This window comes from Ostrinia nubilalis, chromosome 16, assembly GCF_963855985.1.
Source record: "Ostrinia nubilalis chromosome 16, ilOstNubi1.1, whole genome shotgun sequence".
NCBI lineage: Eukaryota > Metazoa > Arthropoda > Insecta > Lepidoptera > Crambidae > Ostrinia > Ostrinia nubilalis.
Window position 1 is genome coordinate 10,142,286 of NC_087103.1, and position 23,033 is coordinate 10,165,318.

General features: G+C 36.5%; 2 protein-coding genes across 2 annotated transcripts; both read right to left on the bottom strand.

The window, feature by feature from the left end:
* Positions 1 to 6,166: 6,166 nt before the first annotated feature.
* Positions 6,167 to 7,213, bottom strand: LOC135079542 (uncharacterized). The gene has a single exon (XM_063974193.1). The coding sequence runs from the start codon at positions 7,211 to 7,213 to the stop codon at positions 6,167 to 6,169; it is 1,047 nt and encodes a 348-aa protein (XP_063830263.1).
* A 5,308-nt stretch (positions 7,214 to 12,521) lies between these two features.
* LOC135079146 (uncharacterized) lies at positions 12,522 to 14,245 on the bottom strand. The gene is made up of 2 exons (XM_063973734.1): positions 13,987 to 14,245; positions 12,522 to 13,557 (listed from the first exon to the last, which is right to left on the bottom strand). Exons 1-2 carry the CDS (start codon positions 14,045 to 14,047, stop codon positions 12,836 to 12,838), a joined length of 783 nt encoding a protein of 260 aa, XP_063829804.1. The 5' UTR covers positions 14,048 to 14,245; the 3' UTR covers positions 12,522 to 12,835.
* Positions 14,246 to 23,033: the final 8,788 nt, after the last annotated feature.

Genomic DNA, 23,033 nt, shown 5'->3' on the forward strand with positions numbered 1-23,033 from the left:
TTTGATAATACCTATTCAACAAAAAAATAATCGTTCAAATTGGTTTATAATCGGCGGAGATATTGCGTATAAAAAAGTTCATCCCCAATTTTCCACCCTTGGGGGTTGTTTTTTTTATTATTAAATTTAAATGGGACCACCCTTGAGGTATTACCTATACGCCGAAAAAAGATTTGTTCAAATCGGTTCATAATTGGCGGAGTTATCGCGTAACAAACATAGAAAAAAAAAAAAAAAAAAAAAAAAAAAAAAAAAAAACATACGGGTCGAATTGAGAACCTCCTCCTTTTTTGAAGTCGGTTGAAAATTAAGATATGGCACCTACTTTTAGATCTTAAATATACCAATCTAATAAAATAAAGACTCGGTCGTTCGTTTCAGCCGAAAGACGTCCACTGCTGGACAACGGCCTCCCCCAAGGATTTCCACAAAGACCGGTCCTGTGCCGCTCGCATACAGGCACCTGACGCTACCTTCACCAGATCATCGGTCCACCTAGTGTGAGGCTTGCCCAAGATGCGTCTTCCAGCTCATGGTCGCCACTCAAGAACTTTCCTGCCCCAGCGGCCATCAGACAACTTATAGTGTCTCCAACCTTCAGAGGAGTGGGTACAGCACGGCATTTGACATGATTTTTGTCTTGTCCATTAAAGACCCATTTGTTGAGAGGCTCTATTGAGGCAATCGAGGATTGAGCTTAGATCCTCCACGTTCTCAGCCATGACTACGATATCGTCCGCGAATCAAAGATGGGTGATGTACTCGCTGATGATATTTATGCCCAATCCGCTCCAGTCCAGAAGCTTGAAAACATCTTCCAGAGTGGTAGTGAACAGTTTTAGAAATATGACATCTCCCTGTCTGACCCCTCGCTGCAACTGAAGTCCTGATCCCGGAGACGGACTGACATTGTGGCCTATTCGTACAAGCCCTTCAACGATTATATTTATAGTAAATTTGGCACCGTTGGAGAGACTGTAGCTTGAAGAGAGAAGTCTTTCTCATAGACCACGAATGCCAGACAAAGTTGCTGATTATTCTCCTCAGTTTTCTGCCATAGATAAGTATGTGGTCTATCGTACTAAAGCCTTATCGGAAAGCGATTTGTTCGGGAGGCTAGATGTCGCGTGAAACCATTCACGATGACTCTCAAAAACAGAATCAGAAGTGAGATGGGTATAAAATAAATTCTTCAACAAGGTTTTGTTGCCTTTTTTGAAGAAGAGTATCACCACACTTCTGTGCCATGCCGTAGGCGTTTTTCCCTCAAGGATGACGGAATCGAATAGCTTCTAAAGAGCCTTTAGTACCGGCGTTCCGCCTGATTTCAGAAGCTCAGCCGTGATTCCATCATCGCCCGGTGCCTTGTTGTTTTTCAGCTGTTTGAGAGCCGTTCTAATCTCGTACAGACACGTCCGGGATATCTTCGGTATAGTGTCGGGTCAATCTAGCTCTTGGGTCTTCGGCTAGATTGGTCATTTGGACAGGTTTTCAACTTCTTCCAATAACGTAAGAGTCAGCCACTGCGTTCATAACATGTTAACACCTAGGCAGCACTCTGACAATCCTTAGTATGTACGCAGTATAATTGTAATTACTGCATTCATATTAAGTACAAGTCATCTGTTTTTCCTATGGAAACATAATATCAGTGTGTATTTAAGTGGAATTACTGCACATATACTATGTGCAAGGTGAACTTAACAATTGTAGAAACATAATAAGAATGATGTAATTGGCACATACTGCACTATTACTGTGTAGCAAATTAAGTAAGCGCGAGTATTCACGTAATAGGGTAGACCGGGGACAATAGTACCATTTTTTGGAAATTGTTCAATATTGAGAAATCTAATGAAATATAACTTATTCTGTTATGATGCTGTAAAAACTAGACTCTTAAGCTACAAATTTAAGCATTCAGAGTTGAACTATTCTTTCGAATACTTAATGAAAAACGAATTTGAACTGTACGATGTCTCATGTTACAATTGACCCCTACAACGGGTCAATTGTACCAATAATATATGAGGCAATAAAAGTAGTTATGTTTATCTAATCATCACCTTTATTGGTATTCTGTACTCTTAATCTCCTACAATCATCAGTCTTTATTTTATTTATTTATTTATTTATTTGGAATAACAACAGCCGACACATATAATAGACTTAAATCAAATATTTTTCTTAAACTAATTAGGCCAAAAAGGTTATCCACAGAATTAACTAATTTTGCTTAAACTATCAAGTTAAAAACAGTAAAGATACAGATACAGACACCTGACCACAATTCTATGCTGCCCTATGATAATATGTTTGGCATGATCCAGTCTACACACACGTTGATAAATACTGGTATGTAATAATATATTCGTCGCAAAATAAATCAATTTAATTAAAACAAACAACAACCACAATTTTGTAAATAGTTTTTATCAGCAGTAATTTTTAAATTTTAGTTTTTAAGTAATTTTAAGTTTATGTAAATATATTGTAAAATTATTGTTTATTGAATAAAAAAATAGTCTTGATTAAAACAAACTACGACATAAAATAATATTTGTATAAGTAGTATAAATAAATAAAGTAGGTAAATAATAACAGCAATAATGCGTTACCTCACATAAATATCTTTCTGACATTGTCTAGGAATACTTTTTTGCTACCCATGAAAAGATCTATTTCGCTGAACTCCCTATTATAAGAATTAGCGAGTCTAGCTAGCACAGCATTGCTGCCGTAGTTAGTGGCATGTGACGGGACGGCAAACAAGGTCGTGTGGCGCGTGCGGCGCGCCGGAGCCCGTAGCGCCAACTGCGCCACGAGCTCCGGGCAGTCCAGGCGCCCGCGCACTACGTCATGCAGGAGCCCCATGTCCAGCATTTTGCGGCGCTGTTCTAGCGTCAGCATTCGGTATTCGCGGCAGTTGTCGGTGTATGATGTACGTGTTCTTTTTTTAAATTTAAAGTTTAGATGGTTAATAAATCTCTTTTGTATGCTCTCAATTCTATTTTTATGAACGGCGTAAAATGGATACCAAATGGAACAAGCGTATTCTAAGATACTCCGTACGTATGCGAAATAAACAATTTTGAGGCTAATTAGATCAGTGAAAGGTTTACAGGTGCGCATCACAAAGCCCAAGTTACGAAACGAACGGCCAACTATGTTATCTACGTGATCCGAGAACGACATTTTAGAGTCTAGCCAGACTCCCAAATCACGAATTAGCTCGACCCTCTCTATTGCAATACTGTTAAAATTATAATTGAATTTGATTGATTGTTTCTTGCGTGTAAAGCTAATACATTGGCATTTTGGTATACTGATTGTTATGTTGTTTTTTGAATAGAAATTTACTAGACTATTGAGATCCTGTTGAATCAGTAAACAATCATTAATAGAGCTGACTTTCATGAAAACCTTTTTGTCGTCCGCGTATAAAAGGTACTTAGCGCTACTGAAACATGTATTAATGTCATATAAGTATGCATTATAAAAAAGAGGCCCGAGATGAGAGCCCTGTGGAACGCCTGAGGGCACTGCCACAAAGTCCGATCTGTATCCACCTAGTACAACTGCCTGAGAACGGTTTCTTAGATACGAGGCAATCCATCGCAGCAAGTCACCATGTATGCCCAGAGACTCCAACTTGTGAAGCAGAATGAAGTGATCCACCCGATCGAATGCTTTTTCGAAATCAGTGTAGATCACATCAACCTGGCCGCCACCTTCCATGTGCTCAAGGACATAGTTGGTGAATACAGACAAATTGGTGACAGTAGAACGACCTCTCAAGAATCCATGCTGTGAGGACGGTACACCTCGAGCAATGATTTGATAAAGGTTTTCATATGCAATTTTTTCGAAAACTTTTGCGATAGTGTTAAGTATAGAGATTGGTCTATAATTTGAAATAATAGATTTAGAACCTTTTTTATGGATGGGGATAATATGGGCTTTTTTCCAAATTGCGGGGAAATCACATTTTTTCAGAGAAAAAGAGAATAAAATTGATATAGGTAAAGCCAGGCTTTTAGCGCACATAGATAAAAACATTGGGGGTATACCATCACATCCTGCTCCTTTGCTTTTGTCTAAACGTTTAAGGTGTTTTTCAACTATGGCTGCAGATATGTATATTTGTGATACTATTTGATTGTTTGGAGGAGGATTAGAAGAAGGGTCAGCAAGATTGGAAGCAGATGAATTATTTGAAAAAACACTTTCGAAGAATGAATTAAAAGCATTACAAATACTTTGACCGTCTGAGAGCGAATTATTATTCAAAATGAATTGTTTAGGGTAACTTGAACCGCCTCTTTTAGATTTCACGTACGTCCAAAAATATTTAGGTGAGTGCCTAATAATACTTTCTGTTTTCCTTGTGAAATCGCTAAAACACTGTTCCTGCAATCTCTTAAACCGAGTCCTGAGCACACAAAACTCATCATAGTCCCTGGGATTTCCAAATCGTTTCCATTTTTGGTGAATTTTATTTTTCTGCTTAATGACTTTTATTAGTGTTTTATTGTACCAAATAGGATAGTGTGACCTACTAACTGTGTATTTGGAGAGAGGTATAAAACGAGTACAGCAATCTTGCAGTATATTATAAAAGTTATCCACTGCTTCATCCACTGTATCGCATGATAGGACTTCCATCCAATTTATGTCGGCCAAGTATTTATTAGCAGAGTCATAATCACCCCTGTAAAAATTATAACGGGTATTTATATTTTCCTTAAAATGCTGACAGTTTAGATCAAATATGTTGATATTTAATGCTGGATGATAGTTATCTTCATTTAATAGCGGTTGAATTGAGCGCGTAACATCCAATGGCAGGTTGCTGAAGCAGAGATCGAGCAATCTACCCTTGGAGTTTGACACGTTATTATATTGTCTGTAGCCATGGAAGTGAAGGTGATCTATAAAATTCGCGGCACAGCTCTGTAGGTCACTACTACCTTGTTTTAATATTGTATATTTATCTAGGTCCCATTTTACACACGGTAAATTAAAGTCTCCCACCAACAAATAATTAGCATTGGGACATTTTTCTAATTGCTTAGAAATGTTATTAATAACATTGTCTAAACGTAACGAGAACCCGGATTGATCGGGCGGTGTATATACCACTATCAAAAAAAGGTCTACCTGGGATGACAGTTCAGATGCGGGCACTCGTACGCACAGAGATTCAGCGGTATCACTAGTCCATTCATTCACAACAGTTACTCCCAGATACCTACGAACGCCAATCATAACCCCGCCCCCGCCCGACTTGTTGCATAAGCTAAGGTCTCTGTCACAACGGAAGATGTCGTAGCGGGTGTCACACAGCTCACTATCCAATATATCATTTTGCAACCACGTCTCAGTGAGTATGATTATATCATAGTTCATACACAACAAGCTATTATAAAGTTCTAAACACTTAGTCCGCAACCCTCGAACGTTTTGATAATAGATTGACAGCTTATTACCTACTACAGCCATTTTCGGAGTGAATTTGTCTCAATTTCATTACGCCATACTGCTTGTGAGTGTTGCGATTGTTTATAAATGTTATCAACATGGTGCACTGGAGGTTTCTTAGTGGTTATGACGTTATGTGGTGTAAAACATAGAATTAACATGTAATTAATTATTAATTGGATCATGAACAAACGAAGGGAGACTGAATCATCAAGAAGCGACGTTATATTAAAATAGTATAGTGGTAACGTGAATAGTAAATAGAAATGTACATAAAATATCCTATTTATACATAATATATTATAGAAGCGACGCTGATTACTATCTTTATACACGTATATTATTATAACCTTAATAATTAAATAATGGAAAATGTGTGTGTAGATCATGAATTCATTTACATTTGCCATATTGTAATAAACACTGTATCGAAACATTACTTTTACATAAACCAGAGTAGAAATACTTTCCAACTTATACACCTTCAACAAATTATAGAAAACAGTAAAGTACAACTTGAATTGATTTTTAATTTTAACTTTAACTGAAGTAGTTTTGTGTAAAACAATTAAGTCTATAATAAACTGAAACCCAAAAAGCTGAACATTTAGTGTTTTTTTACTTATTTTAAAAACAAAAACATTAAAACAGTAACAATGTATAAATAAAATGTACTGAAGTTTGATTATTTTAATGTGTTTAAAAAATCAATAGATTTCACTAGTATAGCACCAGCTTCATCACTCTTGCGCAGATAGATCTGACCGTACTTTACCCAGCAGTAGGTATAACCTTTGTCTTTAGCCAACCGCCTGGCCGCAGCATATAATTGTTTACATTCCGGTGACAGGTGTTCAGAGACGTATACTTGGTGACATACATCCTTTATACCAATATGGTTGGTGTTCAACTTTTTGTCGCTATGCTCCTTATTATAGCGGTGCACGGCCGAGATCAGACTATCACGAAGGCGTGGAGATGTCAAAGTGACCACAATATTTCGTGGCCGTTTTGATGTTGTATCCATTTTTGCAACTCGGCGGCACGCATGTATGTCGGAGTCCGAGATAGGTAGTTCGATGGCTTCACATAAGGATTTGACCATTGAGACAACGTTTTCGTTTCGGTTCTCGGGAACAGCCTGGAGCTCGACGTTGCGGTCACGCGACAATTTCTCCATTACAGAGACACGGCTCCGGATTTTGTGTAATTCGTCCTTAAGCACCGTTTGCTCGCTCTGCAATGATTTAATTACGGTGTCCTTCTGAGCGATGGTGGATTTTAAACTCTTCACCTCCTCCATAATGAAGTCCGTTGTTTTAGTGAACTCTTCTTTCAGTTCGTTGACCATCTTGCCCATTTCTGCGGTAATTAAGCCCTTGACTTCTTTTATTAAAATACTACGTGAGTTCTTCATTGCGTCCGAGGTCGGTGCTAATTTTTGGTCTAAGAGTTCGCTAATGCTTTCGATTGTCAAGACATTTCTTGCAGTCGGGGAGTGCTTACTAATGGAGGGCGAGAGGATACCCGGCGATTCATTCCCACGTCTCCTACGGGATACATTCGTGCAGGAAGGGCATCTCAATGCAGACAATTGTTCGGAACCAAGATCACTCACTTTTTTTCCCGCACCCAAATTCAAGCACTCCAGACAGTAGTAGGACTCACAGGCATTGCACTTCAATGAGTCTTTGCCCACATCCAGTTTCCCCTTGCACCCCGCGCAGAACATCGTAACACCTCTCAGAGACAGGACTGTTGATATAAATAGTGAGCGCCTTCTGCGCTTGTGTGATCTATGGCGATACGACGTGCGGGACACGCTGAGTCACAAGACGCGTACTGCGCAGGCGATTATGACCCGAACGCGCTGTACCCAACCGTGAAAGTGTCTTGCGCTTGATGTTGACGTTGCGTGACGAGTTCCGATAGCAATGGCGGCGAAATACTGCTGTGCACAAAGTTTTTTACATTTATTTGAGTTTATCACTTTTTTAAAGATGAGTTCATAGTCACAATCCATGCACTGAATCACTATCACCACTGTAGTAAAGGTTTCAATGTGAAATATTTCCGTAAACCAATTATTTAAACAAATTATCTATCAGGCGAACGAAATGCGTTGTTTATGTTTAAGCACCAAAGCCTTTATTCATTGAGATCGAAAATATTTAGGAAAAAGTATGAAAAATCAACACTTAAGTTTAAAAACAAAACAATAACTTTTCTTCCATAAAAACGCAAAAACTAACTGTTTCTACATAATATGCCATCTATTTGGCTCGGATATTGCTTCTCAAACAACAATAAGCATAATAACAATGATAGAAATATCGAAACTGAAAAATCTATTTTTGTATGAGGGTACAATTGACCCCTGGTACAATTGACCCTGATTACAACTGTCTACAGCATTTTTGCGCACGGGTTATGCATAGCTTATTTTTATTGATTTAATACCTAGAAATAAGAATAACAACAAAAAAAAATTCTGAATTTGCTTTTATGTGTAAAAAATAGAAAAATTCATATCAATGAATGTATGAAACATGAACATAGAGATGATTTAATTTGTTGCCAAATATATTTTTTTCTTTCTTTCTTTCATTCTTTCTAATTATTAAAACATACCAAATATCCATTTAAGATTCATTCTCACAAGAGAAAATTTAAAATAGAGTCCAAATATATATTAAAAATGAAAAGTTCTAATTTCCTGTCACGTTTCATAGAAGATTTTTCTCATAAAAATCTAACCCTATCATGCTTTCAGTTTACTGGCCTTGGTAACGTCGTCTCTCAAATCCCACTATATTTTGATGAAAGCGTGCCCCTTGTTCTTGCGAATAAGCCCCCATAATTATCTATAAATATATCCCAATGAGAATGTGACGTGCATCTTTAGAAACATTCTACTATGAAGATGGAAAATTCAAATCGCTATAACTCTTTAAAAAGCAAATATTTTCGATTTGTAATCGCACTTTTTTATATAAATTTGCTTATATAATCAGAATATAATAAGTAAAATCCATGCGCAAAAAAAACATTTTTTTTTTGTTGACCGGTGTTATTTATTACCTACTACTGCTTCGACCTTTTAAGATTTTTTCATAAGCCTGTTCATAAAGGAATAGATCCGTTGAACCGCGATCCGTACTTTTGACTCTACGCCGAAGCATCTAAAGCAAAACGTTCAAATACTTAGTTACTTACTGAATTAAGCTAAAATGTACATATTCAGAAGGGTTTTAAAAACCTATTTTAAAATATTTTAAGTAGGCATTTAGGTACTTAATATCACCTTTTTATCGACATCTACCTACTTATTTATTAAAACACATTATGTATGTATTTAATTAATGCTTAATGCATGCAACTATGAATGAGCCTAGACTATTATTTCAGTAGGTACCTAGGTATGCCTATAATTGTAAAAATAATAACCACGTGAATGTTTTATAATAACTTATTTAATTATAAGTATAGGTACTTTAAAACCAATTTAAAATATTATGTAGTAAGTATAAAATAAGGTTCCGGGGGTTAATTGTACCACGGGGTTGATTGTACCGCTACAATTGACCCCATAGAGACTGGTACAATTGTTCCAAGTAGGTAGTCAAGAGAACTTCACCTAAAATTCAGTCATTTTCACAGTGAATGCCAATAATTCGCTGTCGATATAAAGTTTAGAGCCTGGATAAACTATTGACAATAATACCTTGGTAACAAATAGCATATTAGGCAACTTATGGGCTCATATATTTGACGTAAAAACTTACTGAGGCTGGCCAAAAAACAAAAATCCTTCCTGTACACCTTGGTTTCTCAGCGCAAGCGCCGCCGACTGGTGAGCGGATGGAAACACAAAAAGCGCATATTTTGACGCTATGCACACAACCTAACTTCGCTTGTATGAAGAAATATCACCGATGGTACTATTGACCCGTGGTACTATTGTACCCGGTCTACCCTATTAAGTTATTATGTGCTCTTACTGCTAACATAGTATGTGAAGAAACCTACAATCTGCTCTTTACTGCGTTTATGATAACATGTATCTTCCGTTCTAAGATAGATAGAAAAAAACGGGTCTTTGATTCTTATAGATCGCGATGTCAGGATTCAGAATATTCAAAACAATCATAAATGCAGTAAGTGGTACTTACTGCGTTTATAAATTGTGCGGCAGCCGTATTCACGAACGATGCTTGCTTAAGTGAAGCAAAAAATCTAACGCACAGCGTTGAATAGAGTTCTGCGATTCGTGTGTCACCCTGTTCGTCCAAGCGCACTGTGAGACCTCATAGTAATGTTTGTGAACACGGGCGTAACTCTCCTATTTCATACACTCATCGTCTGAGTTCATGATTTACCTACGTTTAGTACACAAAATGATTTTTGTTTACGAAATAATTTACAAAACAATCCGTCCTATTGTCTCTGGTCTTGGAAATCATTTGAACTCACACCTCTGCAGTTCGTAAGAACCACACAAACAAAACATTACATAGACCCCACGTTCATATTTAATTTTATTTATTGAGTTCTATTGAGTAATGAAACCGACTGTGATTCTCAGAAATTAATAATAGCTCGTAATTTTTCATGCTTCAAATGTACGGTTCATGTTTTTAAGGCTTGATTAAATGTATGTATTTTTAGACATAAAGAAAATCTTGATAACTAGCCTGTATCATTAAGGCTGCACCATCTTACTTTAACTTTGACAAACGTCAAAAATCTGCCAAACTCCATACAAAAACGCCGATTATCGATAAAGTTACGGTCAAAGTTAAGTTGAGTGGTGGGTTAACTACCACTAGTTGACAACACACAAAAACCTACCACCATTTAAATATTAACGGAAATTAAAAAACTGCTATCATTAGTTTGGGATTGCATTCCATAGTAAACCTCTAATTAGCGATACTGAAAGTACCACAATAATGATGTTTTTTTACGCATCTAACCATAAACCCGCTTAAATGGTCAACTAGTGGTAGGTACCTACTTTCACCCTACTTAGTCTGTGTATCAACATTCTACGAGTAGGTACCTATTCATCACGGTACAGCTAACAAAACATACATATTCAATGCTCACAAAATATCCGTTTGTTTCAGCAATTTCCAGAATATTATATTAAAAGGAACCTTAGCAAGTTGAATAAACTTATTAAGTCTGCCTTCTTGAAAATGCTCATAATGTACCTAATAATACCCTTTTGCTCGTGGCAAAGTTTCTGTTCGTCAAATAATTCTAGAACTAATTTCGAGTCTGCGAACGTGTTAATTAACTATCTCTTTTTACATGCATGACATTTAGCTGACCTTAAGTTAAGTATTAAATTTAATTCTGAGAAGCGAGTAACAATCGTTTGAATATTTTTCAAGCAATAGACACTCCGACTGTGTATTAAAAATATCTACATTTCGTGAAACATTAACATTAAACTATCTCTGACAGATAAGTATAGTTCTTGCAACTCACGAAGGCGAGTGAGCTTTACTTGTGTCTGTACGTGTACATGCACATAACGATAGTGTAATGTCTATCAAAACTTTTAAAAACGAACAGTAGCGAGCCACCACATATGTAAAGCTCATTCGCCTATTCGGGAATTGCAACAACTATACCTACTTACTTTATGACCTTCTTCTAAGTAATAGCAAACTTCTTGGAACCCAGTAGCAATTGCTAAAATAGTTCGCAAACCAATCCACATTTCCTATCCAATGACCTACATAAATAACGCAAAAACATCACGGCTTTCTATCAGCGTGTCACGGCGGAATTAACTTGAAAGAAAATAAACAGCTCACACAAATGCATGCACATTATTATCCCGCGACACGACATCTAATCTGCGTGATGGGAGCTTGTTAAACCCGCGGTCCAGGGGGAGACTCACGTGACTACGCGTATTACATTACATGGGGAAAATCCGGAGTTTCGCCGGGCAAGAATAAAAGTTAAATAATTAGATTGTGGAGTCAGCGTTTCTGTGTAGTTACGTTTCGACGGGAAAATGAAGTCGATGTTCCTTTTAGCGCAGTTGAGATTTTGCTTTTCAATTAAAACGGGGTACAAGTAAAATATTTTGCAGGTCGACTACACTTTTCTGTGTTACAAAATCTGAAACAGTAATATATTATCCCATCAAAAACAATACTTGTCAAAAAAACCAAGTCTCGCAACTCAGTTGTTCTACGGTAAAAAGTTGTGAGATCCATGTAATACCAAGTCCAGGCCAGGAAATCTTTAACGTTTTACATAAATTATTGACTTGGCCATCGCACTAAATAATTTAATTTACACGTGTTTTCATGCGATGGCCAAGTCAATATATTTATGTAAAACGTTAACGATTTCCTGGCCTGGACTTGGTATTACATGGATCTCACAACTTTTTACCGTAGAACAACTGAGTTGCGAGACTTGGTTTTTTTGACAAGTATTGTTTTTGATGGGATTTCATTTCTTTTTGTATTTTGTAGACAGCAGTTATGTATCTAGAAAACTGGACCGAAATTGAAAAATTTTACTCGACTTGGCGGTTGCGCTACCGTGCCCCCAAATATTTTAGTTTTTCCTTGATTCATACACCAAACACTACTTATATTCCAAATTTGAAGCTTCTAGGTCTGCTAGAAGTGCCTTAGAGTTTTGATGATCGGTGAGTCAGTGAGTCAGTGAGTCAGTGAGTGACAAAATTAAGTAACTTTGACCCCTTATAATTCTGAAACAACTGGTTCAAATTGAATGAAATTTTAAATATACCGTGTCTTTACAATGCCTGCATAGCTAATGAAAATTCAGCTTTCTAGTTTTATCCACAACGAAGTTACAGGCGGTCGAAAATGGCCTGAATTGCTTCGAGAAAAGGATGGTACGGCCGTGCCGCTTTTTTGCTCGACTTGGTGGGGGCACTGCCGTGCCCCCAGATTATCCCGCGACTCGACATCGAAACAATGAGTGTTACACAATAAAGCTATGTTTAATTTAATGAAACATACATTTATTAGCTTGTGCTTCCATTCATGTTTTTTAAAATTAAGTTATTTTTATGAAATACTCTTTAACGTTACGAAGTAGATTTTTAAAATTCTATGAAAGTATTAAGGTTCTAAATACACTCGTATTTTTATTAAATAGTCTGAAACCGTGTCCTATTTACAAAGCATATAGTTATTTATTATTAGAATTATTATTTACAATTATTATAGACGTTTTGCACATTATTGTTACTTTAAATTAGATTCTTAGACAAATTGATCATGTGCAAATCCTTAAAAATGGTGAGTTAATCTCTTTTTACATCAATTAAGATACAAATATAAGTACGAATTTAGTACAATTCCTCAATAGAAGGCATGAAGTTTTCAGGCATCTGCGAGTTATCTACTTCACGCTTCCTAAAGACAGACGTTTGAGTTTTTTGCGTTGTAGGTGTAGTAGATGTTTTGTCTTGTTCCTTTTTCGCCTTCCTTTTATTAGCTTTCCTTCTCGCAGATGATAAAAGAGCTTCGCCCTCCGCAGAATCGCACGGAAAAGACCTCTTTACGCTGTACACTTGGCACGTTTTTGTATCGTTCTGATCGGCGTTCAGTTGCTCTTTGACTTTCAGAGCGTAAACGTCTCCATCTATATTGTATTTGGTGACCATCACAGCTCGATTGATTTTGTTTTTCTTTGCTCTGAACTTCTTAGTGGTCTTTGCTTCAGTACTGGTAGGTATAATCGTCTCACTCGTAGGCGCTATGTCTCTTTTGGTTCTGTAACTGATCTCGTTGGTTAAGACGTCTTCTTGAAGCTCTTCAGCGCTTGGACGGTTGCTGATTATATGGTTATGGACTTTATATGCTCTGATCGCTCGCTCCATGCAATTATGGCACCTTTTACATGCTAAAGCTGTGAATACAGTCTGCAGTTCAGTTACGTTGTTCACCAAAGGTGGTCCGTTGATGTTCAGTAGTATTTGCTTCCGCAGCGTGTGTGGTTTCTGCTGGATAAGCAGCGAATTGTTGAATCTTATTTCCAGTCTTGGCGGTGATCTTACTCTTGATATACCTATGAACAAAAAGCTGTGTTAGGTTCAACCAAAGTGAGCGTATCGTTTCAAAAGTAATAAGGCTGGGTTTTAGCTCCATACTTAATATCTAAAGCTAAAGTTAACAAGGTGGGTTCATTAAAGGGGAAGTTAAACGGCAAATATTATATGGCATAACAAAAAAAGTATTCTACTAACGAACGTAAGAAATAAAAATATCTAGATTTGAAACTTCTAGCTCACGTATACCTTACCTATAAACTTATAATATGTAAATACATTATGTACTCATTATTATGTAATCTAAGAAACAAAATCCGAAAGTGATTTGAGTCTTTTGCGTTGCTTCTTCTTGGCACTGATCGAACTGTAAACTTTAAATTGAAAGAACTTTTTAAACCAAAATTCCTGAAAACAAATGAATTTAACAAGTGATAATAATGACTTACCTAGCGTTTGCGGCAACAGCACCACTAGCACACATAACAACAGGGAACTCATTAGTTCCATTTGCGCGACCCTCGCTCTAGGTGTCTCCGCTGCAGCAGACAATCTTCTTTTCAAAAGTCCGCTAACAAGCTTCGTTACAGCTCCGAGGAGTTTTACAAAATGCTCGCTATGTCGCCCAGACCCAGCCTTAGCCTGTTAAATGTTGTCGAGTCTCTCAAATTAACGTCGAATTACCGTAACATACAATCACAAATTCACAACACGTCTCTCGGAATACTGATGATTGGGGACCCAGCTTCCTTCTTATAAGAGAGCGTATTACGTTTGTGTATTGTTTACTGAACTGGGCGTGTTTACAGTGAGCAGCGATACCCTTTCGACAATTGAATGTTTGCTTTACCTCAGTGTTAGGCTATTGTGATCAAGCTGATGTGTTTATAGGATCGCAACATCCGTGCGGTTGACACAATGGCCGGTCGAATGTATTGTAATAATGCGTGATTCTGGCATGTATTTGGTCCCCGGCTGCCCGAAGAGGAGGTAAACCCATAGTCAATTTCTATAAACTCATAAAGCTGCTGCACTATAGTAGTTTGTGTTCACTGAGAGAAAATTGTTTTTCATTCAATATTACCTACAACAAAAGCACGAACGTACACAAAATATTTTTAATTGAAATTATTGATATGCGAGGGATGGATTGAAAACAATTTCCAATATTTTTATACGTATAAGAATTGAACATAACTAGTTATAGTTCAATAATCACTCCGTATGTGACAGGAAAACAATGTGACAGGAAAACAAAATCTTAAAATGGAGAACATAAATGTGTTTACCCTTTTTAGAAGTGGTGCGATCTTCTTCCATTCCTTTTAATGTCTTTAAGATACCTACTTTGTTAGTAACTCGTTTCTGTTAAAAAAGCAACAAGTCCTCCTGAAGAAAGATACTAGAATACGAAAACTAAACAACATTATGCCCTAATGACAAATTAAATAATGTTTTCGAAGATACAAAGTTAATTTATAATATAAATGTTTCTCTGACAGGTAATACCTCAGATCTTGAACCAATTTGAAAACAAATCCACAGTCTCATTTTACTGTAGACTCGGTCTAGACAAGTTTAGGAAATAATTTGAGTTGATTAATGTATAATAATTGTAATTGTGTCTGTCTGTTCACATAATTATAAAAGTCTCAATTTCGCTGTCAGTTATTATTATTTACACTTGTTAATGATTCCAAACTGAAAGGAAAGCTGATAATTTGAATAATTGGATAATATAAAATAACAGAGGTTTTATTACGCTGATGTGTTCAGTGATAATACTTAATTAATATAATAAATTGCAGTTTTAACAACCAATGCGATCTCTTTCCACGCCCGAAATTTCCAAGAAGTGCCAAAAACAACGACCGAACTTAATTTTGTTTAAATATTAAAGCCATACTTATTCAAAATTCTTGGAAAGTAACTATTGATAGCTCTTATTAAATCCACACTTTAATGTCTGTAAATTGATGGTATATTTTACAAAAAGAAGCCTAAAACTTGATTAAATTTTAAGCGAAATTGACTCTTTTGATTGCTTAAATTTCAGTATTCAGAACAGTCACAGAACCAATTCCATGACTAAGGCAAAGGTGCACCACCAAGCTTAGACCGTAACTATAACGGTAACCGGTGATTTTTTTATGGAGTTTGACAGGTTTTTGACGTTTGTCACAGTCAAAGTAAGTTGGTGCAACTCAGTCTTAGACTAAAACGAGTTTTAAGAATAAGAAACGAAGATTAAATGGAGCCTAAAATATGATACAAGAATAAGAATTCAAATACCATAAATAAAAGCCTGTGATCACAGGTTTAAATTTGTCAGTTCAAGTTATACTAAAATGAAAATTAACATCAACTACAACGTATAACACACCCCCAAAAAATTGTTAAGTAATATTGAATATTCTATCATCTTATTACAAAATCCAGTAAGCAACACGTTCATGTAAATATAATAATACCGTACCTTACTATTAAATTTATAGAGCGTAGGTGCTAATTTTAGTATCTACCCAAAACACTAGTCTAGTCTTGTCTATAACTAGTCTTATACCGTATTAAACTTTGATGATCAAAGAACAGTTCTTGTAATTAAAATAGAAACAGTTTCATGTAAAATTAATAATGTTTACAACTTTACTGAAACTCACATCATTAACACACGTATTCACAAACGATGCTTGCTTAAGTGACGCAGAAAATCGAACGCACGACGTTGAATAGAGATCTGTGTGCTTACTATGAGTTTACGTTAGGTGTGCTCGCTAGCGAATGCTTAAAAAAATGACATTAAATGTATGACATATTGTGCAGCGCCCCTAGCGGCTACTTTCAAAAATAAAATCATCATAGATTTTTTTGACGTACTCGCTAGCGAGCACACCTCTAACGTAAACGCATGGTAAGCACACTGTGATTGGTTCGTGTGTCACCCTGTGCGTCCACGCGCACTGTGAGACGTCATAGTAACGTTCGTGAATACGGGCGTCAGAAGAGTTTATAAAGAAATAGATCTATAATACAAAATTTCATTGTAGCAAGCAAATATTCAAGCTCATGTTGATTCAACTAAAATTACCATAAAGTATCACGAAGAAATGAGGCGAGGCAAAAAAGCGAGAAAAAACTTTTTTTGTAACTTATCTCGTTATTCACGTAGATGTGACTTTTATTATAGAGACGGACTTTCAGGTTGTTCGCACAACAAATTCCCCAGATTTGTCCCTACATTTGGTTGAAGCAATGGGATATGGTTTTACATATTTATGTTTCATTGTCTTTGTGTGTATAAGGAAATAGGCACACAGGTGTGGTTTTGTGTCGATTTTGAAAAAATAAAGGTTAAAAATTATTTCATAAATGTTTTCCCTTATTTTTCGTAGCGTTAATGAAATCTTCGTAGGTACGATATCAATTAGTCAAGCTGAAACTTTAATAAACATAATTATTTTATCCGGAAAAAAATATTAAGACTATACTAACTTTTAAACAAACTAAGGCAATAAAAGTAAGTACCTAAATGAGAATATTTAAGTGTACAAATAACCCTCCTGGCGCAGTTGGGTAAAAATAAGTAAATAAAGCCTATTCCAGATTTATTTACCTTAAAATCGCTTAGACTGAAATCTAAGCTTGGTTTATGGAGTTTATTCTCCATTAAAACACCTACGAGTGCCACTCATTTCAATATCTAGAGCCTTAACATAAAAGGAAAACTTTCAAGAGATACTAACAAAGTAAGTAAACTTTCTTTTAGGGATAAAACAGTCCTCCATTGTAGATTTAAGTTTTTCATCAGATTGTTAATTAAAACTGACTTTAAGTTGAACATCTAGATTCTTTCATCACAGAAAACCCCTTTTTTTACCTACTTACACCTAATCCTACTTCCTACTAATATTATAAATGCGTAAGTTTGGATGTCTGGTCGCTGGATGTCTGGATGTTTGTTACTCTTTCACGCAAAAACTACTGAACGAATTTTGATGAATCTTTACAGTATTATTATTTATAACTGATTCTCTTCATAATTCGTTACGAAGAGAGCAAAATGAAAAACCGTATTGCGTTTGTTCGAAAGGTCTAACATCTTTTTTTTTGTTTTTTAATTTCTTTTTAATTCCTGTCCTTGACAAAAACCCACAATAACATATAGGCTACAATTTATGACGATCTGTGACAAATAAAAGTTCACGCGGGTGAAGCCGCGGGCAAAAGCTAGTATTAAATATAATAGTAAAGATCAATTGCCAATTTTCATTTTATTTTACTCTGTTATACTTATCATTATAATGAAACGTACAAAACATTGGTTCTTGCCACGGAACAACAACTTTATGTAGATTTCACCCAAACCCGATGTCGGCGGCCAACTTAGGCCTATATCCGTAAATAACAACAAATAACATGTTGAGTTCATGCTTGGCTGGAAACAGGCTTATACACAAAATAAATAGTACCAGAAGACCTGTATTAAAATTTCTTAGCGAATAGAGGTTTAAATAAACTAAATTTTAAATAAACAACTTGAAAAAATCAAATTGCCTAAAGACTCGAACCCACGACCTTCCGCTTGCCGGGCGACTGCTCTTCCAACTGAGCTACTTAGAACTGACACTGGATGAACCTGTCGAAATTTTCAATGGCCACGTTTTATTTCATCTGGGTAGTAGGTACTACCCTTTAACATCCAGAAGACCTGTTTGTGTGTACTTCATTTTGCATACGCACACAGAGTCGTCTCAAGAAGGGAATGCCGCCCGCACTGGTTTAGACTGGTTTGCAATTATTGACGATATCGAGTCCGTGAGCGTTGTCTATGTGTGCGTTGCCCAAGCGCACTTTGTGTGTAGATTGCCTTCTGATCCTATCTATTTTGTGCTTATAATAAGAGTGGGTGTTTGTTATTTAGTACATTAAAATGAAGCCTTATTCCATTGGTTTAAGCCAAATTAGTTTTAAATGGAATATAAATATATTTTTGCCAAAGAAGAGGATAGGCCATATTTGAAGCGATTATAATTGGCAGTTTTACTTAGGATCTAAAGTAAACCATTTACTTTGCTTTAGTTTTCTTTTTATCTTTGCTTGGCTTCCCATGTCCTCCGATTTATTTTGTTGTACGGATTAACCTAATAACTATAGAAAATATGTGAACACACAATATTTAATGCGCATTATTTACGACACAAAAACCTCGATGACGGCGTGCGCATGATGTTAAAATGTAGATTGGGTACCATTAAATTAAATGAATTTTCCATGTAGGGTAACCATGAGCGACATAAAATATCTTCCAACACTAGATAGATAATTAAAATAATATTATATGTATACTCAACATGGCTTTCTTCATTGTCCCAATGCCCCGACCCAATGTCAGCGTAGACTGAATTACTTATAACCCTTTACTCTTTTTTCTGAGTATCCTCTCGATACGGTCTATTCCACTTTGATAATCTGGGTGTCTATAGGTGACACTTAAGTAGGTATCACTCTTACGATTATCAAATACTAGCTAACCCGGCGAACTTTGTTCCGCCTTAATGGCAATAAATAAGCAGACTTTTTTTTTATATTTCGAACGGGATAAAAAGTCCTATTTCCTTCTCCTGGCTCTAAACTACCTCTCTGTCAATTTTCAGCTAAATCGGTTCAGCCGTTCTTGAGTTATAAGTGGAGTAACTAACACGACTTTCTTTTATATATATAGATGATCACCTTTGGATATGATTGCTTAGATGTCAATCTATTTAAGGGTGATAAAATGCTGTAGGGGTACTGTCGCCCTAATTATGTAAAAAAACTACCTGCTCTTTTAATTTACTATATTAGGCTACACTGTGGCTTACTTTGCATTCTTACAAGATCTTTTCCCAAGTTGACCTGATGTCATGGTCACCCTACACGTGGTGGCCGGCGCAGTCCCGTGGGGTCATTCTCATTCCGCTTATCGGCAGCTTCGGAACCTATCCGGAGACAGGATTTGCTGGCGTTCACTGTGAAAAATGTGACCCCCTTTGCGTGATTAGAGAGGATTATTGTACGATTGATCGCTGCGATGGAAATCGTTCGCTCATCTATTTGCATTATGTTGTCTTTCTGTTTGTTTCTTGAAATAAGATAGCTGATAAAAGTGACTATATTTTTCCAAACATACAACATTAACAGCACTGACTGATATTTTTGTCGTTGTACATTGATAGGCGTTTTAGTTACTCTTAGCTTAGGCGCAGACCACCGATTTTTAGTCAGCCGATAGTTGGGCCTGATTCTAATTTGTATAAAGAAACAATCAGTGTAATGTGCGCACTTCCATACATGCCCATACCTACTGATTAACTGACAAGAAATCGGTGATCTGCGCCTAGGCTAAAAAAGACATAGTACTATACTAATGAAGTTTACTGGAGGTATCTTATCTGAGGATGCAATAATTTTAATTTCAAATGATAATTTATTTTTTTACGTACCTATGGGTCGCAGCGCTAGTAACGTGCATTCATTGAACTTAAGTAATGCAATGGTGTAAATACAGATTATCTACAGTCACCCTATGGACAGAGAGGTCATAAAAACAAATTTCAACACCTACATAATACCTATTATCACAATAATTCACAATATTATCTCAAATTCTATTTACGCGAACTGTACAAACCCAGGACTTTTCACGATTCACTTATTTTCTTCTAAACCTATCAAAAGATGTCAAATTGAATATACTTTGCAGGGCTGTTGCTTTTTGCTTCCCTCAACGCCTACCGACATAAGCAAGTATGAATATTAATGAAAAACGGAGCAAGTGACTTGTACCAAACAGCTCTTTAGGGAAGCAAGTTAAGTGGGTTAATAGAGCGTCAAGGTATACAGGGTGATGTAAGATCGCTACATTAACTTGAAGAATTATAAGCAAGTTAAATGTTAATTAGAATTTCTTCTATCGGTTTTAGCGAATTAGGTAACAACTGTGGTATCACTCAGAACTCAATTTGATCTATGTACAACTTAACGTGCTCGCCATTACATTATGTAAAATCTAACTTCTTTCTACACAATACTAATGATTTTAATTAGCTAGGCTTGAGTAAAATATACTAAAGATAAATAATGAAAATGATATCTATCAAATCAAAAGAGATTCTAGTTAACAGCGTTTTAAGAATACTTAAAAAATTCCAACATAATAACACTGGCTGGTTATTGTGCTCTCACAAAATACATACAAACATATTTTAAAAAGCCCCTCGCTGCAAAAGCATTAATCACCAATTACAAAAATTGGCTCGGATAAAACTCCGTATCACGCAACCCAAGATCGTTCCATCGATAAAATTGGCTGGGCCATTCAAATTTTTTATTAGTTTAAGATGGAAGCTTCGCTTTGGCATGCGAACCCTTGGGAATAACCATGTAAATGGCAACTATTTTCACTATCTCTCTCCCTTTCTCACGATACAGAATCTCAGGCTGTATAACAGAGATGGAAACAGCTGAAAATCTGCTCAGATGACCACACTGTAACCATAAGACTGGCATCTTATGTGGTCTTAATAAGAGCTAACTTTCAACGAAATTTTACAGTCAGATTTGCTGGCAGCTGTACATGGGTTACAGAGTAGTCCCGCAGAATCAGTAAATGGGAACTAGGACCAGTTAAATTTCTCGATGGGCCATAGGATTAGCATCAACCAGCTATTACGGGTGCTCGGGCGTTCCTCTGGTAAAATATGCCTGATTGAAATAGGGAAAATTAAATTTTTGAGTCGTAAGGCACGTAAACTTGCAATTTAAAGTAGACGAAGGCACTCCTCGTACCTAATTAAGACTGTTTTTCATGGTTATTGGAAAGCTACTGATTTACACTGCTGAAATCAATTGAAAATACCATGATGACCAAATTCTTGATATTATCCTAATTTACAGTAATTTTTCAAGAAGATTTATAATATTATTACAATGTTTAGACATTGTAATAGAATAGTGACTCATCTTAACATTGTCTTAACCATTGTGAAATGAAAAAATATGCAACAAATTATTGACTAATTACGAGTAAAATCGATGAAATAAAACTGTCATTCGCAAAACTAGTCTGATCACTACCACCAATAAGCATTCCCTATTCTAGTGTTCCGGAAAATTTCGTGTTCAAGGTACATCTAGGAAAATGATTTTTTGGAGGTATACCGCACATGCATGATTTTTTTTAAGTAATTAATCTTACCCTTTTTACTAAAAATAAGTTTGTAAGATAATCTTATTTTTCCGAGGCATACCATCTAATGACCACCTACGGTACACCATTTGTGGAGCACTGCCCTATTCCACGCGAAGTGCTACAACTGTACTACGCCGCTACGACGCTACGGCGTAGCATCGTAATTCGTAGCCCCTTCATCGCTACGAGTATACGCGGCAAACTTGGAAGTGTACCAAGAAAGCAGTCACGTAAATGCTACAAAGTCCTTCTTATGCGTCGTTATACATCCAACCCGATTTGGTTATATTTTAACTGTTTTTGCAGCTGTTGATACTAAAAGTAAGTATGAAACGATCGGTACGGGCATAACGTATTAACTAGTTTCACAGAGTTTCAACATTATAAAATAAATAAGTGCTTTACTTTTTCCACTTAATACAAAATAGAAACAATAATTACTTTTATTATTTTTGTATTAGCACTCAAATCGAACCCATGCCATGTCACAAAAAAATTATATTAGCGACAAACGGATACTCGTGTTATCGTTTTTTCTAATCCCACATTACACATAATATAAGTTATCGTTGAACTTGATCATCCTGTGATCATGATACTTAAAAAAATATCGCTAAACCAGTAAAATTAACTTGAAAAAATGGTTAAACCCAATTAAAAATGTATCATTGCCTTCAGTTTCTAAGTGCTTGTTCACGTAGGTACGCGCGGGCGCGGGGGCGGGTGCGGGCGCGGGAAACGTTGCGAGCTCGTGTTCACATTAACCACCAGGCGTTCGCGCGAGTGTGACGTACTATCGTTTCTAGCGACAAGTTCAAACTGGTTGAACTTACCTGACGTCGCGACTGAAACGCGCGCGCCGCCGCTAGTTTGACATGAACACACACAAACATCTTCACGCGATGAAATTACCGCGAGCGCTCCGCACGCACCAGTCGCTAGCTTGCCCGCTAGTTAGACCGCACCTGCGTTTCATACGTGAACACTTGGAATCACTACATATGTTTGATATTTCGTCACCGCGCCCGCCACCGCGCCCGCGAGTCAACGTGAACAAGCACTAAGTTATAATAACATCCGGCATTGTTCAATATTTATTAATACGCGTTGAAGTAGCTTAAGGTATTTATAATGAGTAGAGCAGATGATGTGAAAAAAAGTTTTTTCATAACTTAGAACTAAAATTGTGCATGCGCGTTGTGCGTTAAAAACTTTTAGTTTTTTCTATTCTCCACCAATACCGCCATTGATGGAAGCGCAAATAAC

What these genes read in the sequence shown, in the direction of transcription:
- LOC135079542 (XM_063974193.1), bottom strand. Translation starts at nt 7,213, where the DNA reads ATGTTCTGCGCGGGGTGCAAGGGGAAACTGGATGTGGGCAAAGACTCA.
- LOC135079146 (XM_063973734.1), bottom strand. Translation starts at nt 14,047, where the DNA reads ATGGAACTAATGAGTTCCCTGTTGTTATGTGTGCTAGTGGTGCTGTTG. An exon ending in GCTGTTGCCGCAAACGCTAG is followed by an intron (nt 13,558 to 13,986) that starts GTAAGTCATTAT and finishes TTTTGTTCATAG; the next exon opens with GTATATCAAGAGTAAGATCA.